Source organism: Anolis carolinensis, chromosome 3 (genome assembly GCF_035594765.1).
Source record: "Anolis carolinensis isolate JA03-04 chromosome 3, rAnoCar3.1.pri, whole genome shotgun sequence".
Classification (NCBI taxonomy): domain Eukaryota; kingdom Metazoa; phylum Chordata; class Lepidosauria; order Squamata; family Dactyloidae; genus Anolis; species Anolis carolinensis.
The window spans coordinates 225,114,745-225,129,413 of NC_085843.1; the positions used below are offsets into that span (position 1 = coordinate 225,114,745).

Below are 14,669 nucleotides of genomic sequence, written 5' to 3' on the forward strand. Positions count from 1 at the left end.
TGCTTGTTGTAATGGTATGCAAACTAAAATATATATAATTAATTTTTACATTACCTTCAGTACCAGAAAGATGAAACACAGATGTGTTATTTGTAGAAGAAGAATTCATCATTCCTTCTGCAGAATTTAACATGCACCTAATATCAGTGCTGAAAAGGGAAAAAAGGGGGAAATGAAAAATGGATTACTCACAGTTTAAATATTATCAGAAATTCTTAAGGGTTACGACAGTAGATTTTAGAAATTTAAGCCCAAAACACTCAGCACTGAATATTAGAAATCATGACCTTCATTTACATCAGTGCCATGTTAGGATTTGATTGCAAAGTACAGCAGAGTCTCACTTATCCAAGCCTCGCTTATCCAAGCTTCTGGATTATCCAAGCTATTTTTGTAGTCAATGTTTTCAATATATCTTGATGTTTTGGTGCTAAATTCATAAATACAGTAATTACAACATAACATTACTGCGTATTGAACTACTTTTTCTGTCAAATTTGTTGTATAACATGATTTTTTGGTGCTTAATTTGTAAAATCATAACCTAATTTGATGTTTAATAGGCTTTTCCTTAATCCTTCCTTATTATCCAAGATATTTGCTTATCCAAGCTTCTGCTGGCCCGTTTAGCTTGGATAAGTGAGACTCTACTGTACCAGAAACCTTAATTAACAATACTCTTCCAGAGTATTGCTACTATAATAAAATATGTGGCCTCAGAGAAAAAAATAACATGGAAAGGATAAGTTTTTACACTATAGAAAAGGAGATCAGTTACATTTTATTCAAAACTAATGATATACACACGTGAAATGGTAAAATCATGTCAGGTGAGCCTTGCATAACTTAAACATTCTGAACCTACCATAGATCAAATACTTTTTCCAAAACACATTGACGACCTTTTCTTCCACCAGCCTCCACCTTCTTTATGATTTCTTATGGTGGTCAGACTTATGAATCTCTCCAGGCCTCCCTCTTTCCCTTCTCTGCCCCACCTTCATCCCGCATTTTCCAAAAAAGGCTGCCCTTTGCTGTGGCTCCTCCCTTGGAAAGAGAGTCCCCCCTGCCACAATTAAAGCCCTATTGACAGATGGCCATGCTACCTCTGCTGAAAAACCTCCAGAGAAGGAGACTACCAGACTCTGAGGAAGATTATGCCACTATCTGAAATGACTTGCAGGCACACAACAACAACAACAACAACAACCACCTTAATTAATTTGACTCTCTCATCAGCCAAAAGCAGGCCCATACTTCTTATTTGTTTTATATATTGTATTGTTCTTTCATTTTTTGCACTATAAATAAGACATATATGCAGTGTGCATAGGAATGCATTCATGTTTTTTTTTTCAAACTGTAATCTGGCCCTCCAACAGGTTGAGGGACCGTGAACTGGCCCTCAGCTTTAAAAGTTTGGATACCCCTGCCTTACAGTAATTATGACAGATGTTTAATACATAAATAGCAACTTAAAAATTAACATTGGTTCCATTATATTCAAAAATATGTGTCAAAAGTTAATAACTTACTTTTCTGACAAAGCCATGCATTTTTGAATGTGCACATTTCCTTTAATGTGCTGATCCCAGTCCTAGGTGAAAATATTTAAAAAATATAAAATAGTGGAAACAACAGAGGCAAATAAACAGCGTAGCCATGAATTCTGACACACACAGTAGCATCTCTTTACTTTTTAAGACTCCACACCAATCTGTGACGAAATAAAGGATTTTATATTCAGAAACATCTAATAACTAGAACAATGGACATAAACATTTAGTGTTCTCAAATTATGTAATCCTTAACTACTTACATTCTTAACACTTCTACTCAAGGCCCTCAAAAATTCCTAAATGTCCAGAAACCTTCCAACTATTCTGCTGTATTTTATTATTTATTTATTGTATTTATATTCTGCCTTTCTCACCCCGAAAGGGACTCAGGGCAGAGCACAATGTACATATACATGGCAAACATTCAATGCCATTAGACATACGACATACAGACAGAGACTCAGAGGCTATTTAACATTTTCCAGCTTCTGGCTTCATGAGGGTGTGCTCAATTCTGGCCACAGGGGGAGCTGCTGCTTCATCAACCACTGTGACACCAAGTCCTTGATAGAGTACTTTCTCATTCTTCCGCACACACGCTGTTGGACGGTTTTATGGTGATGTACATTAAATTAGCCTCTCTGCATAAGCAGTCTCTAAATTTTCCTACTTGACAGATGCAACTGTCTTTTGGATTGCTAGGTAAACAATGAGCTAGGCTATTTAATTGTCTGGCGCTCAATCTGACCCGGGCTGGTTTCGAACTCATGACCTCTCGGTGAGTAGTGATTTATTGCAGCTGGCTACTAACTAGCTACGCCACAGCTTGGCCTACTCCTCTAGAAAACCTGCTGTCAACTTTTTTTATTCCTTCACATAAAAATGGAAAGTAGTCATCAAATGTGTTGCAGCTGGGAATAGAGCAGTGGTACCTGAGATCAAGGATTGCAATAATTACTCCTATTCTATACAAGAATCTGGATTCTGCATGAGTGGAACTCTTAGGTGATTGCAGAACACTATACTATGTATAACATTATCATCGGCATCATGTTTATACCATACTTTCTCTCTTTAAAAGAGACTCAAAGCAGCTTGATCAGTGAAAACCACCCATATTATTAAATGGCAGCAACATAGACAGTAACAGTTCAACTTGACCACACTCACATCGCCGTAATTTGCTAATATGGGGTACAAAATACTTCTGTTGCAATCTCAGTCTTTTAGATTTAGATTATTAAATACATGTACCAAAAATACACTATATTTAATGAACCGTACTTCCAAATGCCAGAAACAGGCTGAAATGCATTTCACACTTACCTTTATATCAAAGACCTTCTTATCACATAAAGTACAGATGTGGGGAAAGCAAAGAGGGGCTAAACAGTGAAAATCATTTAGCTCATGAGAATGAAGAGGTCTCACTGACAAATCAGGTGTAACTGGTTCCTGCTGCTGTCTTATTCGTGAGTTATTGAAGTTCTGCTTATTATTTTTGGCTCTACTGAAAACAAGAGGAGTACCAGTATTAAATTTTGTATCAGATGTTGGTTCTTCAGGGTTGTAGAGATCGTTGTGCATTTCATATGGAACACTTGTTGATGGCCACATGCTGTCAGGTTTATTTTGGCTAGAGAAAGTTGAAGGATTTCCCCACTGATTATTTGTTTCTGTTTCATGAATTACAGGGCCTGCTTCACTCTTTTGAGTTATGACCTGATGAGAATTATGCGGGTCACCAGAAAACGTCAAAGACTGTATACCGGTTGTATGTTGTCCTTTAGAAGCATAAAAATCTTTCTGAAATCCTAGTGAGTTGTCATGTTTACCAAAATGACCATCATATGTTCCACCTCCAGAGGATGTAGGGACTGAATGGGGCCCACTGGTTGCAAAGCTGTGTTGGCCACATTGTTCGGCATCAGAAGGAAATACTTGTTTACCATAGTCATAAAATCCACCTGTAGCAGAGGAGATGCCAGTTTTATTCAGACCCATAACTACAGCCTGTTGTCCAGCTGTCTGAGATATTACACCCCCAAAAGGATTTATGACCACAGTATTTGGGTTCTGATTTTGAAGGTTACCTACAGGTCCCAAGGTTACAGCTGGTGCTGCTAAAGTGGGGTTCTGTGTTGGGAAATGTAATCCGCCAGGTGGAAATCGAGTGCTGGTAACTCCAGGCCCTCCAGCATGCCCCTGGGAGGTGTTAAACATGGAAGGGTGTCTTAATTGGTTGAATAGTGGCTGAGACATGGCCACTTTGGAAAGAACTTGATTCAGGACCGTTGCAGCTGCTGTGTTGTTAGTGACTGCTGTCTGAGCCAATTTTAGCCTGTGTAGAGTAAGCTGGGCTTGCAATTGAGCAAGCTGAAGATTTGCAGGAGAAGGAAGCAGTGGATTTGGGGTGCTGACAGTAAATATATTCTTGTCCAGAAGCTTGGCAGCACTGAAAAACAACAGATGATAGTTTTAGTTTTAATTAATATTTAACAGCAGAGCTCTGCCATCAAATCATGACTAAGTAGTATGATGCTACCCTAGTCTCTATCCTTGCTAAACCCTTGGAAGAAAGGAAAGTGATTTATGACACACAGTTAACCCAGCCCATCCTGTAATGTGTTTGGAACTATATTCATTTCAGTTATGATGCTGAAAGCAGATCAGTATTTCAAAGATTAAAAAAGGAGCTTATGTTCATTTGGGATACAAGCCAAAAACCTATCTAAAGGTCACTGAAAGGGCTTCATTAATCCACTGAGCTTTGCCTTGAGCTTTTTACAAAACAATTAAAGAAGAGTACTCCCCTGATATCAATACAGTAAGGAAAAAGCAGTTTGTCAAATATAAAATAAGTCATATTCACCTGCAGCATTTTATACCCTTTTGTAATAAATAATAAATAGACATATACACATACAAAAGGTGATTCTGGAATTTGAAAGACTTTCATAAGAACTGCTAAACTGCAATTCAAGAGACAATAACCCCAGGCAACCCATTTCAACAATTTTTACAGTCATTACACATCAAACTATTTCCATAGCAATGCACATTCCATGGACATTCATCATGTGGACATGAGGGGATGACTCCTCTCTTTCAATACAATACAATTCTCACCAGATGCAATAGAATGGCTATGCTTCTAATGCCATCCTCGAACACAGTGGTTCTCAACCTGTGGGTCCCTAGATATTTTGGCCTTCATCTCCCAGAAATCCTAACAGCTGGTAAAGTGGCTGGGATTTCTGGGAGTTATAGGCCAAAACACCCAGGGACCCACAGATTGAGAACCACTGCTCTAACAGAATAACTATCACTAGAAAAAGGCTGAGGAAAATGCATCTGGTGTAACCAGAGGGTGGTTGGACTACATGTGCTTCTTGTCCTTGGCTTAGAAAGCCAAATTTATTTATTTAAGGTATTTCTATATTGCTGCCTAGCCCACAGATGATGTAATAAAAACAATTAAACAACACAAAGATAAAACATTTTAAACATATTAAAATGTTCTCCAAAATGTTTTTTAAAAGTCTAAAAAGAATCATGAAATACAATTTTAAAACAGTTAAAACAGAGAATGCCACACATGTTTGGCTGCCCATCAGAAGCTTAAAATTGATGGAGCCAGCCAAACACATCCATGATACTAATGTGGCGTATGTGTATGTGTGTGCTGATGGTCCCAACATGTGAGTATGTGTTAGCTCTTTCCAACCATCCAGTATATTTACTCACCTCATACCAGCAACATTACTTGGATATCTATGCACACAGATTAAATCCATTTAAATTAGTACCACTTATTTCCAGTGAAAAGTGGATCCACTGCATGGATTCTGCTGGATCCTGATACAGTAGAGTCTCACTTATCCAACATAAACGGGCCAGCAGAATGTTGGATAAGCGAATATGTTGGATAATAAGGAGGCATTGAGGAAAAGCCTATTAAACATCAAATTAGGTTATGATTTTACAAATTAAGCACCAAAACATCATGTTATATAACAAATTTGACAGAAAAAGTAGTTCAATACGCAGTAATGCTATGTAGTAATTACTGTATTTACGAATTTAGCACCAAAATATCACGATGTATTGAAAACATTGACTACAAAAATGCGTTGGATAATCCAGAACGTTGGATAAGCGAGTGTTGGATAAGTGAGACTCTACTGTAATACCCATAATTGGATTGGAACAATAACAGATTAATGAAGACTAGAAGACAACTGAAATAAGGAATACAACCTCTGCAATTGCCTAATTTTAAATTTAATTGGGATTTGTATTCCTATAATGTATCTTTCAGTAAATTCAATACTTCATGCTTCCATTCTTAAAATAAAATTTAGGTACTGATGTCATATAAATCCATGAGGCCAATTTGACACGTGTTACAACTCAAATCTGATATCAGCTGAATAATTAATAAAACAGACAAAAAACATTTTTTTAATGTTTTTTTAATTCCAAGAAAATCAGATAATTTTAAATTGAAAGGATGTACTTTAATGGTAATTTTAAGCAACACTTCTATGAGCAATATATCCTATTGTTTAAATGAAACCAATTTGATAACAGAGGTGCTTTTCATCCTTTTTTCCCCATATAATTTTATTGCAACTCCTCTCCTTTAAAAAGCTTTTAAAAACTTACTTATGAACCTCAGCTTACAGAGAGGAGGAGAACAAGTACATCTCAATATATATCCTCGCCTAGATATTCAACACCTACCACCAATTGTTGGATGCTGTAAACCATCTCAGCTTTTAATGCCTTTTTAGTCTAATTTTTAAGAGTTTATCATGTGGTAAATGTGTGTGATGTGTTATGTTTATTTAAGTTTGATTTTTTTGGGGATTTTCAATTTTATTTTATATTGAGATTATTTTATCCACTGTTTGCTTTGTTATTTGTTTGCTTTCAGCATTGAATGTTTGCCACTTTGATACTTTTGCTGGAAACCGCCCTGAGTCCCCTCGGGGAGATAGGGCAGGTTATAAATGATAATAATAATAATAATAATAATAATAATAATTATTATTATTATTATTATTATTATTATTATTATTATTATTATTATTATTATAGAAATTGGGAGGTGTACAAGAGTGAATATAGAACGGGGCATTTTTAACATCCTACATTTTTATCTACTTCCACGGCTGTCTAATACTAAAAAGGTTTGTATGATTTTAAAACAGAAAAGAGAAATAAAAAATAACATTTCTTTTCTAATCTAAAACAAAAGAATAGAAAAGCGAGTATACAGTGTTTTGAAACAAAGGAGATAGAAAAGTTGAAAAATGGAAAATAGAAAGCCGTAACTAAGGCTTCCTACTCTAACTCTTCTGTCTTCTTCATAACCAAAAAATCTATTCTTTTGTCTTAAAACTTCTTATCTCTGGAAGATTAACTTTCCAGGATCCCTTGGTTATTATTGGGGATCATGTTATTTTTGTCATTGACTTCTCTATTTCTCCTTTTCTTGTTATTCCTACATCTCTGTACTACTAATTTTCCCTTGGTGTTATAGAAAACTCAATATCTTCATTTTCTTTTTTTCTTTTAAATAGTCAATAAGAGACTGCCATTCTTCTTCAAATTTGGAAGGATCTGGCAATTGGATAAGCCTAGTCAATTTGTCCATCTTCAAATCTGAGAGGATATGGCAATTGTATAAACCTGATTTGTTCATTTCTGCCAGTTCCATCATTTTTGTAATCCATATATCTTGAGTGGGAATTTCTTGAGCAAGCTGAAGATTTGCAGAAGGAATTTCTTCTTGTTTCCAGTAATTGCAAATAAATAAAGCGACTCTCCTCTTGTTTGACTAATTTAGTCCATTTATATTTAAAGGAAGTATCTTTAGGGACCTCGTTCTTGAAATAGTAGATGATCATCCAATTTTTCTCTATCATGTGGAGTGGCCTGTTGCTGTAGCTGAATGTCTTCTTTATCCAGAATCTATTGAAGTTGCCACCTCTTTTTTCCTTCTTGGATGTTTTCTTTCTTCTTGGTCTTCTGATCTTTCTACTTCCTCTGAATCTAGGTCTTTTTAAAATTTCTCATAGAAATCCTGGGCCTTCATGACTGATGTTAACCAATATCTTTGTCCTTTACAAGATACTATCAGACCTTCTGGGTTTTCCCATCTGAATCTGTAGCCTTTCTTCTTAAGTTTATATGTTGTGATGGAGTCTTCAAGTAGAGATCCTACTAGTTGTATTAGAAGAGGCAGGAAAACTGCTCGTGAGCAAGACTCTGATGAGGAGCAACAAAGGAAGAGAATCTGGGAAATACTTATGGAGCCCTCTGATGATGATACCTTTGAGGGTTTTGAAGGGGATTGTGGGACTGGGAGTTAGGAGGATGGGATGTCAGACTCTGGGAGTGAGGTGATGGATTGGACTAAGGTTCAGGAGATCCGGGAGATTCTTGAGGAGCCCACAAGCAGTGGTACATTTGAGGGATGGCATGGAGAAGATACAGATGGATCCTGGGGAGTTATGGGTTTGGATAGAAGGTGGTCTGGCTGGAGAGATTGTAGAAGGGCTGCAGCTGGAGGTGGGGCATTGGGTGACTCCAGCTCTGATGAAGATTTGCAGCAATCAGCTGTGGATGGGGCATTGGCTGGCTCAAGTTCAGAGGAGGACTTGTAGATAAAAGTAAGTTTGTTGCTAATGTAACTTTGCAATCGGCAAGGTGTTTTGTTGGGTGCTTTTCGGGATCGCTGTTTCAGAAGACGTGTTTGGAAGACTGCTTTGGGACGTAAGTGTTAACCCGGGTTTTTAGTGGCAACGGGGGCTGGCATTGTGTGGGTTTGCGCTGGATTGTCTTGTGTTGGTTTTATGCATTAGCTGTCAGCTGGCCTCCATCGCTTTGGCTCTTTGTGTTTACCTTGGACTGGAATTTGGTGACTGTGACTTCTTCCTGATACCTGGACTGGAATTCGGTGACTGTGACTTCTCCCTGACGACTTGGACTGGAACTCGACGCCTGTGACTTCTCCCTAACAACACGGACTGGACGTGGCAGCTGTGACTTCTCCTTTACAACATGGTTTTGCTTTAGTAACATTTTGGGGCATTGTGTGGCCGTTGGTCACTGTGGGTTACTGCTGGTAGCTTTCATGTGTTTGTTTAGCTCCAACCAGCAGGTGGAGCAAGTTTCCAGCCTTTTCAACTAAATTTGTTTTAATCTGGATTATTTCCCAGGATAATCCAGATTATATCCCAAGTTTGGGTCTTTTGAGTTCTTTTTGGACAGTGTTACCTCACACTGAAGAGAAAGTGTTTTGAGCCTCCTTTTGGTTGTTTCTTAGGCTCTTTTGTGTTGTTTTTGCAATAAACTGAGTTGTTTATATTGGCTGGCGTCTGACTCGTAACATTATATGTCTTTTATTTATTGTCTGAAATCTTAGTTCTCTTACTACTGCAAGCCTGTAATTTCCTATTTCAATCGGATCTTTGGCGTGGGCTTGTAAAACCTGGTCTTGTACTTTCTTTCTTGTTAACAACACAATCACATATCTTGAAAGTTTATTCCTTATTGCGTGTTGGGATTGGATCCTAAAGGTCCTGTCAATTTGTGTCTGGTCTACCAAAGATTCCAGCCACAACTTCTGTTACTGTAATATCAAGTTCCTGTACAGATTCCAGTATTCCTCTCAACCTCAAAAGGAATTCTCTTTGAGCGTACTCTAATCTTTGTAGATGGACTGAATCTCTTTGGAAATCCATTTGCATCTTTTTTGTGCCTCTTCAATTATCTTTATTTTCTGTTTTTGCTGTTCCTGCTGCTTCAAAATAACGCTCACCATATCTGACATCTGTTATATATCTTTCTTCAACTCTTGTGTAAGTATCGTGTCAATACTGGCCTCCAATTTTTTCATTCCATCTGTAATTGTTCTTAATTGAATCAAGATTTCCCTAATCTGATCTTCTTCTGGAAGAGATCCTTTCCTGGAAGCTTCTTTCTGATCTTTGAATCTTCGTCTTATTGACTTTGCAATTATTTCTGTAATCAAGCTGTCCTTTAAAAAAAATGTCAAATTTTCAAAGATTTGTTGTAGTGCCTACTTTGACAACTTTCACTTTTAGTATGCTGTTGCTTACATCCCTTTTAGTTGTTTCCCTGTTTTCTGTATTTCATATTTTTATCCTATGGTTCATCTCTATGGTCCCTTCCTGTCTTATTTGTTGTTTGGACTCAGTCCACAGGCTGCGTTTCATATTTCCAATATTTTGTCTTATCTACACTATTAGTTGGCTGCACTGTCTTATGAAACACATAATCAGCATACTTCAAATGGTTCCTAACTATTTTCAAAATTATCTAGAGCATTTACAATATTAAATGTATATTATTATTTAAGGAACTTGAGCCAAATGTTCACATATAGTGTAGTTTCAAAAATACAGGTAGAGATATTTTATTATCTGGCCAGATGACTAGTGGGGTCAATAATCATGTAATAAAGTTTAGGATAATGATGTTCTGAAGTAGGTTTTTAGATCAAAAATATCAGGCAAAAAAACCCTTCAAATTTGATCTGAGAATGTAAAAAACAAAGAAGTAAAAAAGAAAAGGTGATTTAGTTTAAAGAGGTTTTTTAAAAGTTTGCCCTGAGTTAGACATTTTTTCAGATCTAGTTCCCTACAACCTACAGGCAAGACTGAAATTTATCCTTTAATTAGAAATTTCTTTTAGAGCTCAAATTAGTACAACAAATACATTTTTTAAAAGACAGCTGGAAACATAAACCGATTTTATACTGGCATTTTAAAGAAAAGATACTTATGAGTGTGTACACAGGAATTGGCATTGTGAGAACTTTCTTGTGCTTGTCATTGAAACTGGTTTTTAAAGCTGGATTTGTTTTAGGTTTATAAAAGGTGAGCCAGAGAAAAACTTCCTCCAATAATACATTATCTACTTGCTTCAATTCACAGAAACTACGAACAGCCCTCTCTAGATGTGGAGTGCTTAGTTTTGTAGGGTCCTAATCATTACATACCTAACTAGTGCTTCAGCATATGTGATGTGGCTGGAAACTCCTGAGCATGTTATTATTCCTACTAAATAATTAGGCACACTCATGCCTAATTATATATACTGTGAAAGACAGACTGTGTAGTTGGCATCCGGAATGTTATATTTTACATGTTGTTATGTGGGTGTCACAACAGTTTCAACTATTGTTTTACGCCTCATACAGATTCCACTAACCATTCTAAATGTCTTTCAGGCTACAAACCCAAAAGTGTATGAGTGAACATGACCTAATAAGGATGTTTTAATTAGCTTTGCATTCTTTACAATCTGAGGAGAGGAAATAATTTTCTAAAGTTTAATGCAACGAGATAAAAGACCATATGTTAGTAGGCACAGTCTAGAATAGTTCAACAGCTGCTGTGAAATTGTAAAACATCTAGCTATCTGCTAGACATACTGATGGTCACTGGAGAGATATAGTAAAATCATTCATCCCGTCTGAGTGCTGACATAGTAGTCCTGAATGCACCAGGGGTTTTCCGCACCATAAATAAATAAACCACTTAATCTGAGAAGCTCTGTTCATAAAGACTTAATTTTTGCAATACAAAGCTCCATTACAGGAGTGATTTGAACAATTCATAGCAATAGGAACAACTGACAGAGATAGTAGGACAATGACTTCTGCATTTTGTATAAGATTAGGTGTACAGTATCTCCCATCATTAAAATTCCTGGTCTTGGTTTCTTTTTTTCAGTCCTTTTTATGGGAATGAATATATTTCATCAGAGTGATGCTACAGAAAACTGAGACAAAAGAATGTTCCTTATTTTGTTAATGTTGATGTTTTTTGTGGATTTTTTTTTTTTGCTGTTGGTGCTTTTTGTCCCTCAAACTGGTCAAATCAGCCAAACTGCTGACATGATGGAAAAGAATGAAATGAAGGGTAATATGCAGATCTTAGAAGGAAATGCTAAAAAGAATTTATATTCAATGTTTTGTTTAAAAAAAAAACTTCATTTGGGGTTTTCAGTTTAGGAAAAAAAATCTGTCAACAGAAATAGACTTCCAGAGAATATGCATATGTGTTCATGTTTGGAGTGTGGTCGGGTATGTGTCAGAAAGAAGTGACAGATGAACAGTAGTATATGGACATAAGCATCTGGAAACAGGACTAGTCTATATATAACTTTATTTTTCTATTTTTAAGACTTCAACATTATCTATAAACTGTTTTCACTCCTCACTCCCCCCACCATGAATGATCATTTCCATCTACTTCCAAGATATGAAATAAGTGGCAAATTAATCTATGTGTCATATATTGATTAAAAATACAAATCCATATTACTGCCAAACAGTTGCAAAATCAAATACAAACTAGTAAGCACAAATGCTTACAGAGAGTGTGTGAACACTCTTGGTGGGATGGGTATGGAGAAAGATATGGTTCTTTAGGTCTCTTTGTGTGTTCAGGACGTGATCCATGCTGCATAGCAAACCACAAACAGACACCATACATTGGGAAGAATTAGGCCACAATTTAATATTGGTTACAGATGTAGATAGGGTTGGTAGACAAATGGGCCTAAATTTAGCCCTGACTAACCCCTTGTTAATCAATGGGCCCACAACTCTGAACCGATGTTAGATTTCTTGGTATGGAATATGAGGGTCCAGTTGGATAGATCCCAGAGTGATCTTATAGACACCAGAAACCCCTTAGAACTCCAATGACTAGAAGACGTGTGTCACACAATCCTGGATCAATGACCTATGTTATGTTTTGTACTTTTGTGTTCATCCTTACACAAAAGTACGAAACATGGAGAGGGAAACAAAGCATGGAAAGAGCTGTCTCACTGGCCTTAGCACTCCTAAATTTATTCAGGACCTCCCAAGCGAAATGAAGACTTTTAATCAAAGTCACTCTGGACGGGTGTGCAAATCAACCCCCCCTCGATGGATTGTCACCTTGCCGTGGTGAGGGGGCTTGCGTGTTCCGATGAACCTGTGGGCACAACCACTGGAGTGATGCACTCCCAGGAGTGGCCGCAGGGGAGGTTCCAGACCAAGCACAATCCGAAGACCCAAAGACCTCAACGGCGGAGCAGGCGGAGGATAACATGGTACATGTTACAACGGCTGTGAAGGCGGAAGAAGGCTGCAACAGACCGAGAAGCCACTGTCGTTGTGTTAACCACACCACTGCTGGAACCTCACTCTGTGAAGACTGTGTGTTGACCGGCCGTGCACCGACCTCCACACATTAAAAAAAATCACGCACAGGCGTCTTCCAACAAAAATAAAAACAAACCTACAAAAGTCCCATGGCGATCAGCGAGTGGCGACGGGGGCAGGACTGTGAAATCTGGAAGCCCCTAGTCACAGGCTGGCACATGGGCGGTGGATATGGACTCAGTCGTTCTACCTCAAGGACCGAGGCAGTTGAGTAGTCCGGCAGCTGTATCCATGACTGAGCAGCCCTTTTTAGGATCCGCTCTGCTCACCCCACACGGGGAAGGGGCTAGAAAAGGTGCCCTAAACATAGTCTGCCTCTCCTACCCTGACTGGACTGCCGCGTCCAGAGGGGTCACCACTCTGCGGCCAAAAAAGAAAAATGAACTTTGGAACATGGAACGTACGGACATTGTTAGATAACACTGACAGCAAACGCCCCGAACGCAGGACTGCTCTCATTGCAAGGGAGCTGGGACGCTTTAAGATCGACATAGCAGCCCTTCAGGAGACCCGGAGAGCAGGAGAGGGGCAGCTGAAGGAAGAAAAGGGAGGCTACACCTTCTTCTGGAAGGGACTGCCTGAAGAAGAGCGAAGAATACACGGAGTTGGCTTTGCGATCAGAAACGACCTGGTGAAGCACCTGACTGAAGCACCCACTGGCATCAACGAACGACTTTCAACCCTCCGAATTAACCTTGCCAAAAACCAACAGGCAACCATCATATGCGCCTATGCACCAACTCTAGATGCTGACGAAGACATCAAGGAAAATTTTTACTGTCAGCTGGACACCATCCTATCGGAGATACCTAAGGAGGACAAAATCGTCCTCCTGGGGGACTTTAATGCAAGAGTCGGAAGGGACTCTGACCTGTGGCCAGGGATCATAGGAAAAGACGGGGTTGGAAACAGCAACTCGAATGGCATCTTGCTTCTCACCAAATGCGGAGAGCACAACCTTGTCATCACCAATACGCTCTTCCGCCAGAAAAACAAGCTCAAGACATCATGGAAGCACCCTCGGTCAAAGCATTGGCATCTCCTGGACTATGTTATCACACGTGCCAGAGACCGCCGCGATGTGCTTCTCACAAGAGCCATGACAGGTACTGATGACTGCTGGACAGACCACAAGCTAATCCGATCCACGATGGCTATCAAGATCGTCCCCAAACGTCCTCCAAGGAAGAAAAACAAGGCGCAAAATGAACACCCAAGCAGGAGCCCTCCAAACGAGCCCTTCTCCAAACAACACTCAAAGATCATCTACCCACAGAACACCCTGAAAATGTTGAGGAACATTGGAACAAACTGAAGACCTCCATCATCACAGCCTGCGAAGAAAGCATTGGATACCTAACTAAGAAACATCAAGACTGGTTTGATGATAACGACAAAGAGATCCAACAGCTGATTGATAACAAAAGGAAAGCCTTCCAAACATGGCAGAGAGACACCAACTGTGCTGCCAAGAAAAAGATCTATGCCAGTGCAAAAGCTGAGGTCCAAAGAAGGACCAGAGAACTCAAGAACATCTGGTGGACAAAGAAGGCTGAAGAAATCCAACACCTTGCAGATACCCATGACGCTCAGGGATTTTTCAAAGCCACAAAGATCATTTACGGACCAAGAAACCATGGCATACAGCCCCTACGCTCATCAGATGGAACCAAAATTCTGAAGGACAAAACATCAATTGCACTACGTTGGAAAGAGCACTACCAGAACCTGCTGAATCGCAGCTCCAATGTGGCCGAAGAGACCCTCTCACAAATCCCGCAACAACAAACCAGGGATGAGCTTGCAGCACTGCCTAGTTTGGAAGAAGTCAGCAATGCCATCAGCCAACAAAAAAA

The 14,669-nt window shown here is 38.8% G+C and overlaps 1 protein-coding gene across 2 annotated transcripts in view; it reads right to left on the reverse strand.

The window, feature by feature from the left end:
* Window positions 1-14,669, reverse strand: part of rbm20 (RNA binding motif protein 20) — a 154,162-nt gene that overhangs the window by 38,189 nt on the left and 101,304 nt on the right. For both annotated transcript variants that reach the window (XM_008106620.3, XM_008106619.3), the window contains exons 2-4: window positions 2,886-4,014; window positions 1,536-1,597; window positions 55-149 (exon numbers count right to left, since the gene is read on the reverse strand). In XM_008106620.3, the coding sequence (XP_008104827.1) occupies window positions 55-149; window positions 1,536-1,597; window positions 2,886-4,014 (1,286 nt within the window). The remainder of the gene's footprint in view (window positions 1-54; window positions 150-1,535; window positions 1,598-2,885; window positions 4,015-14,669) is intronic.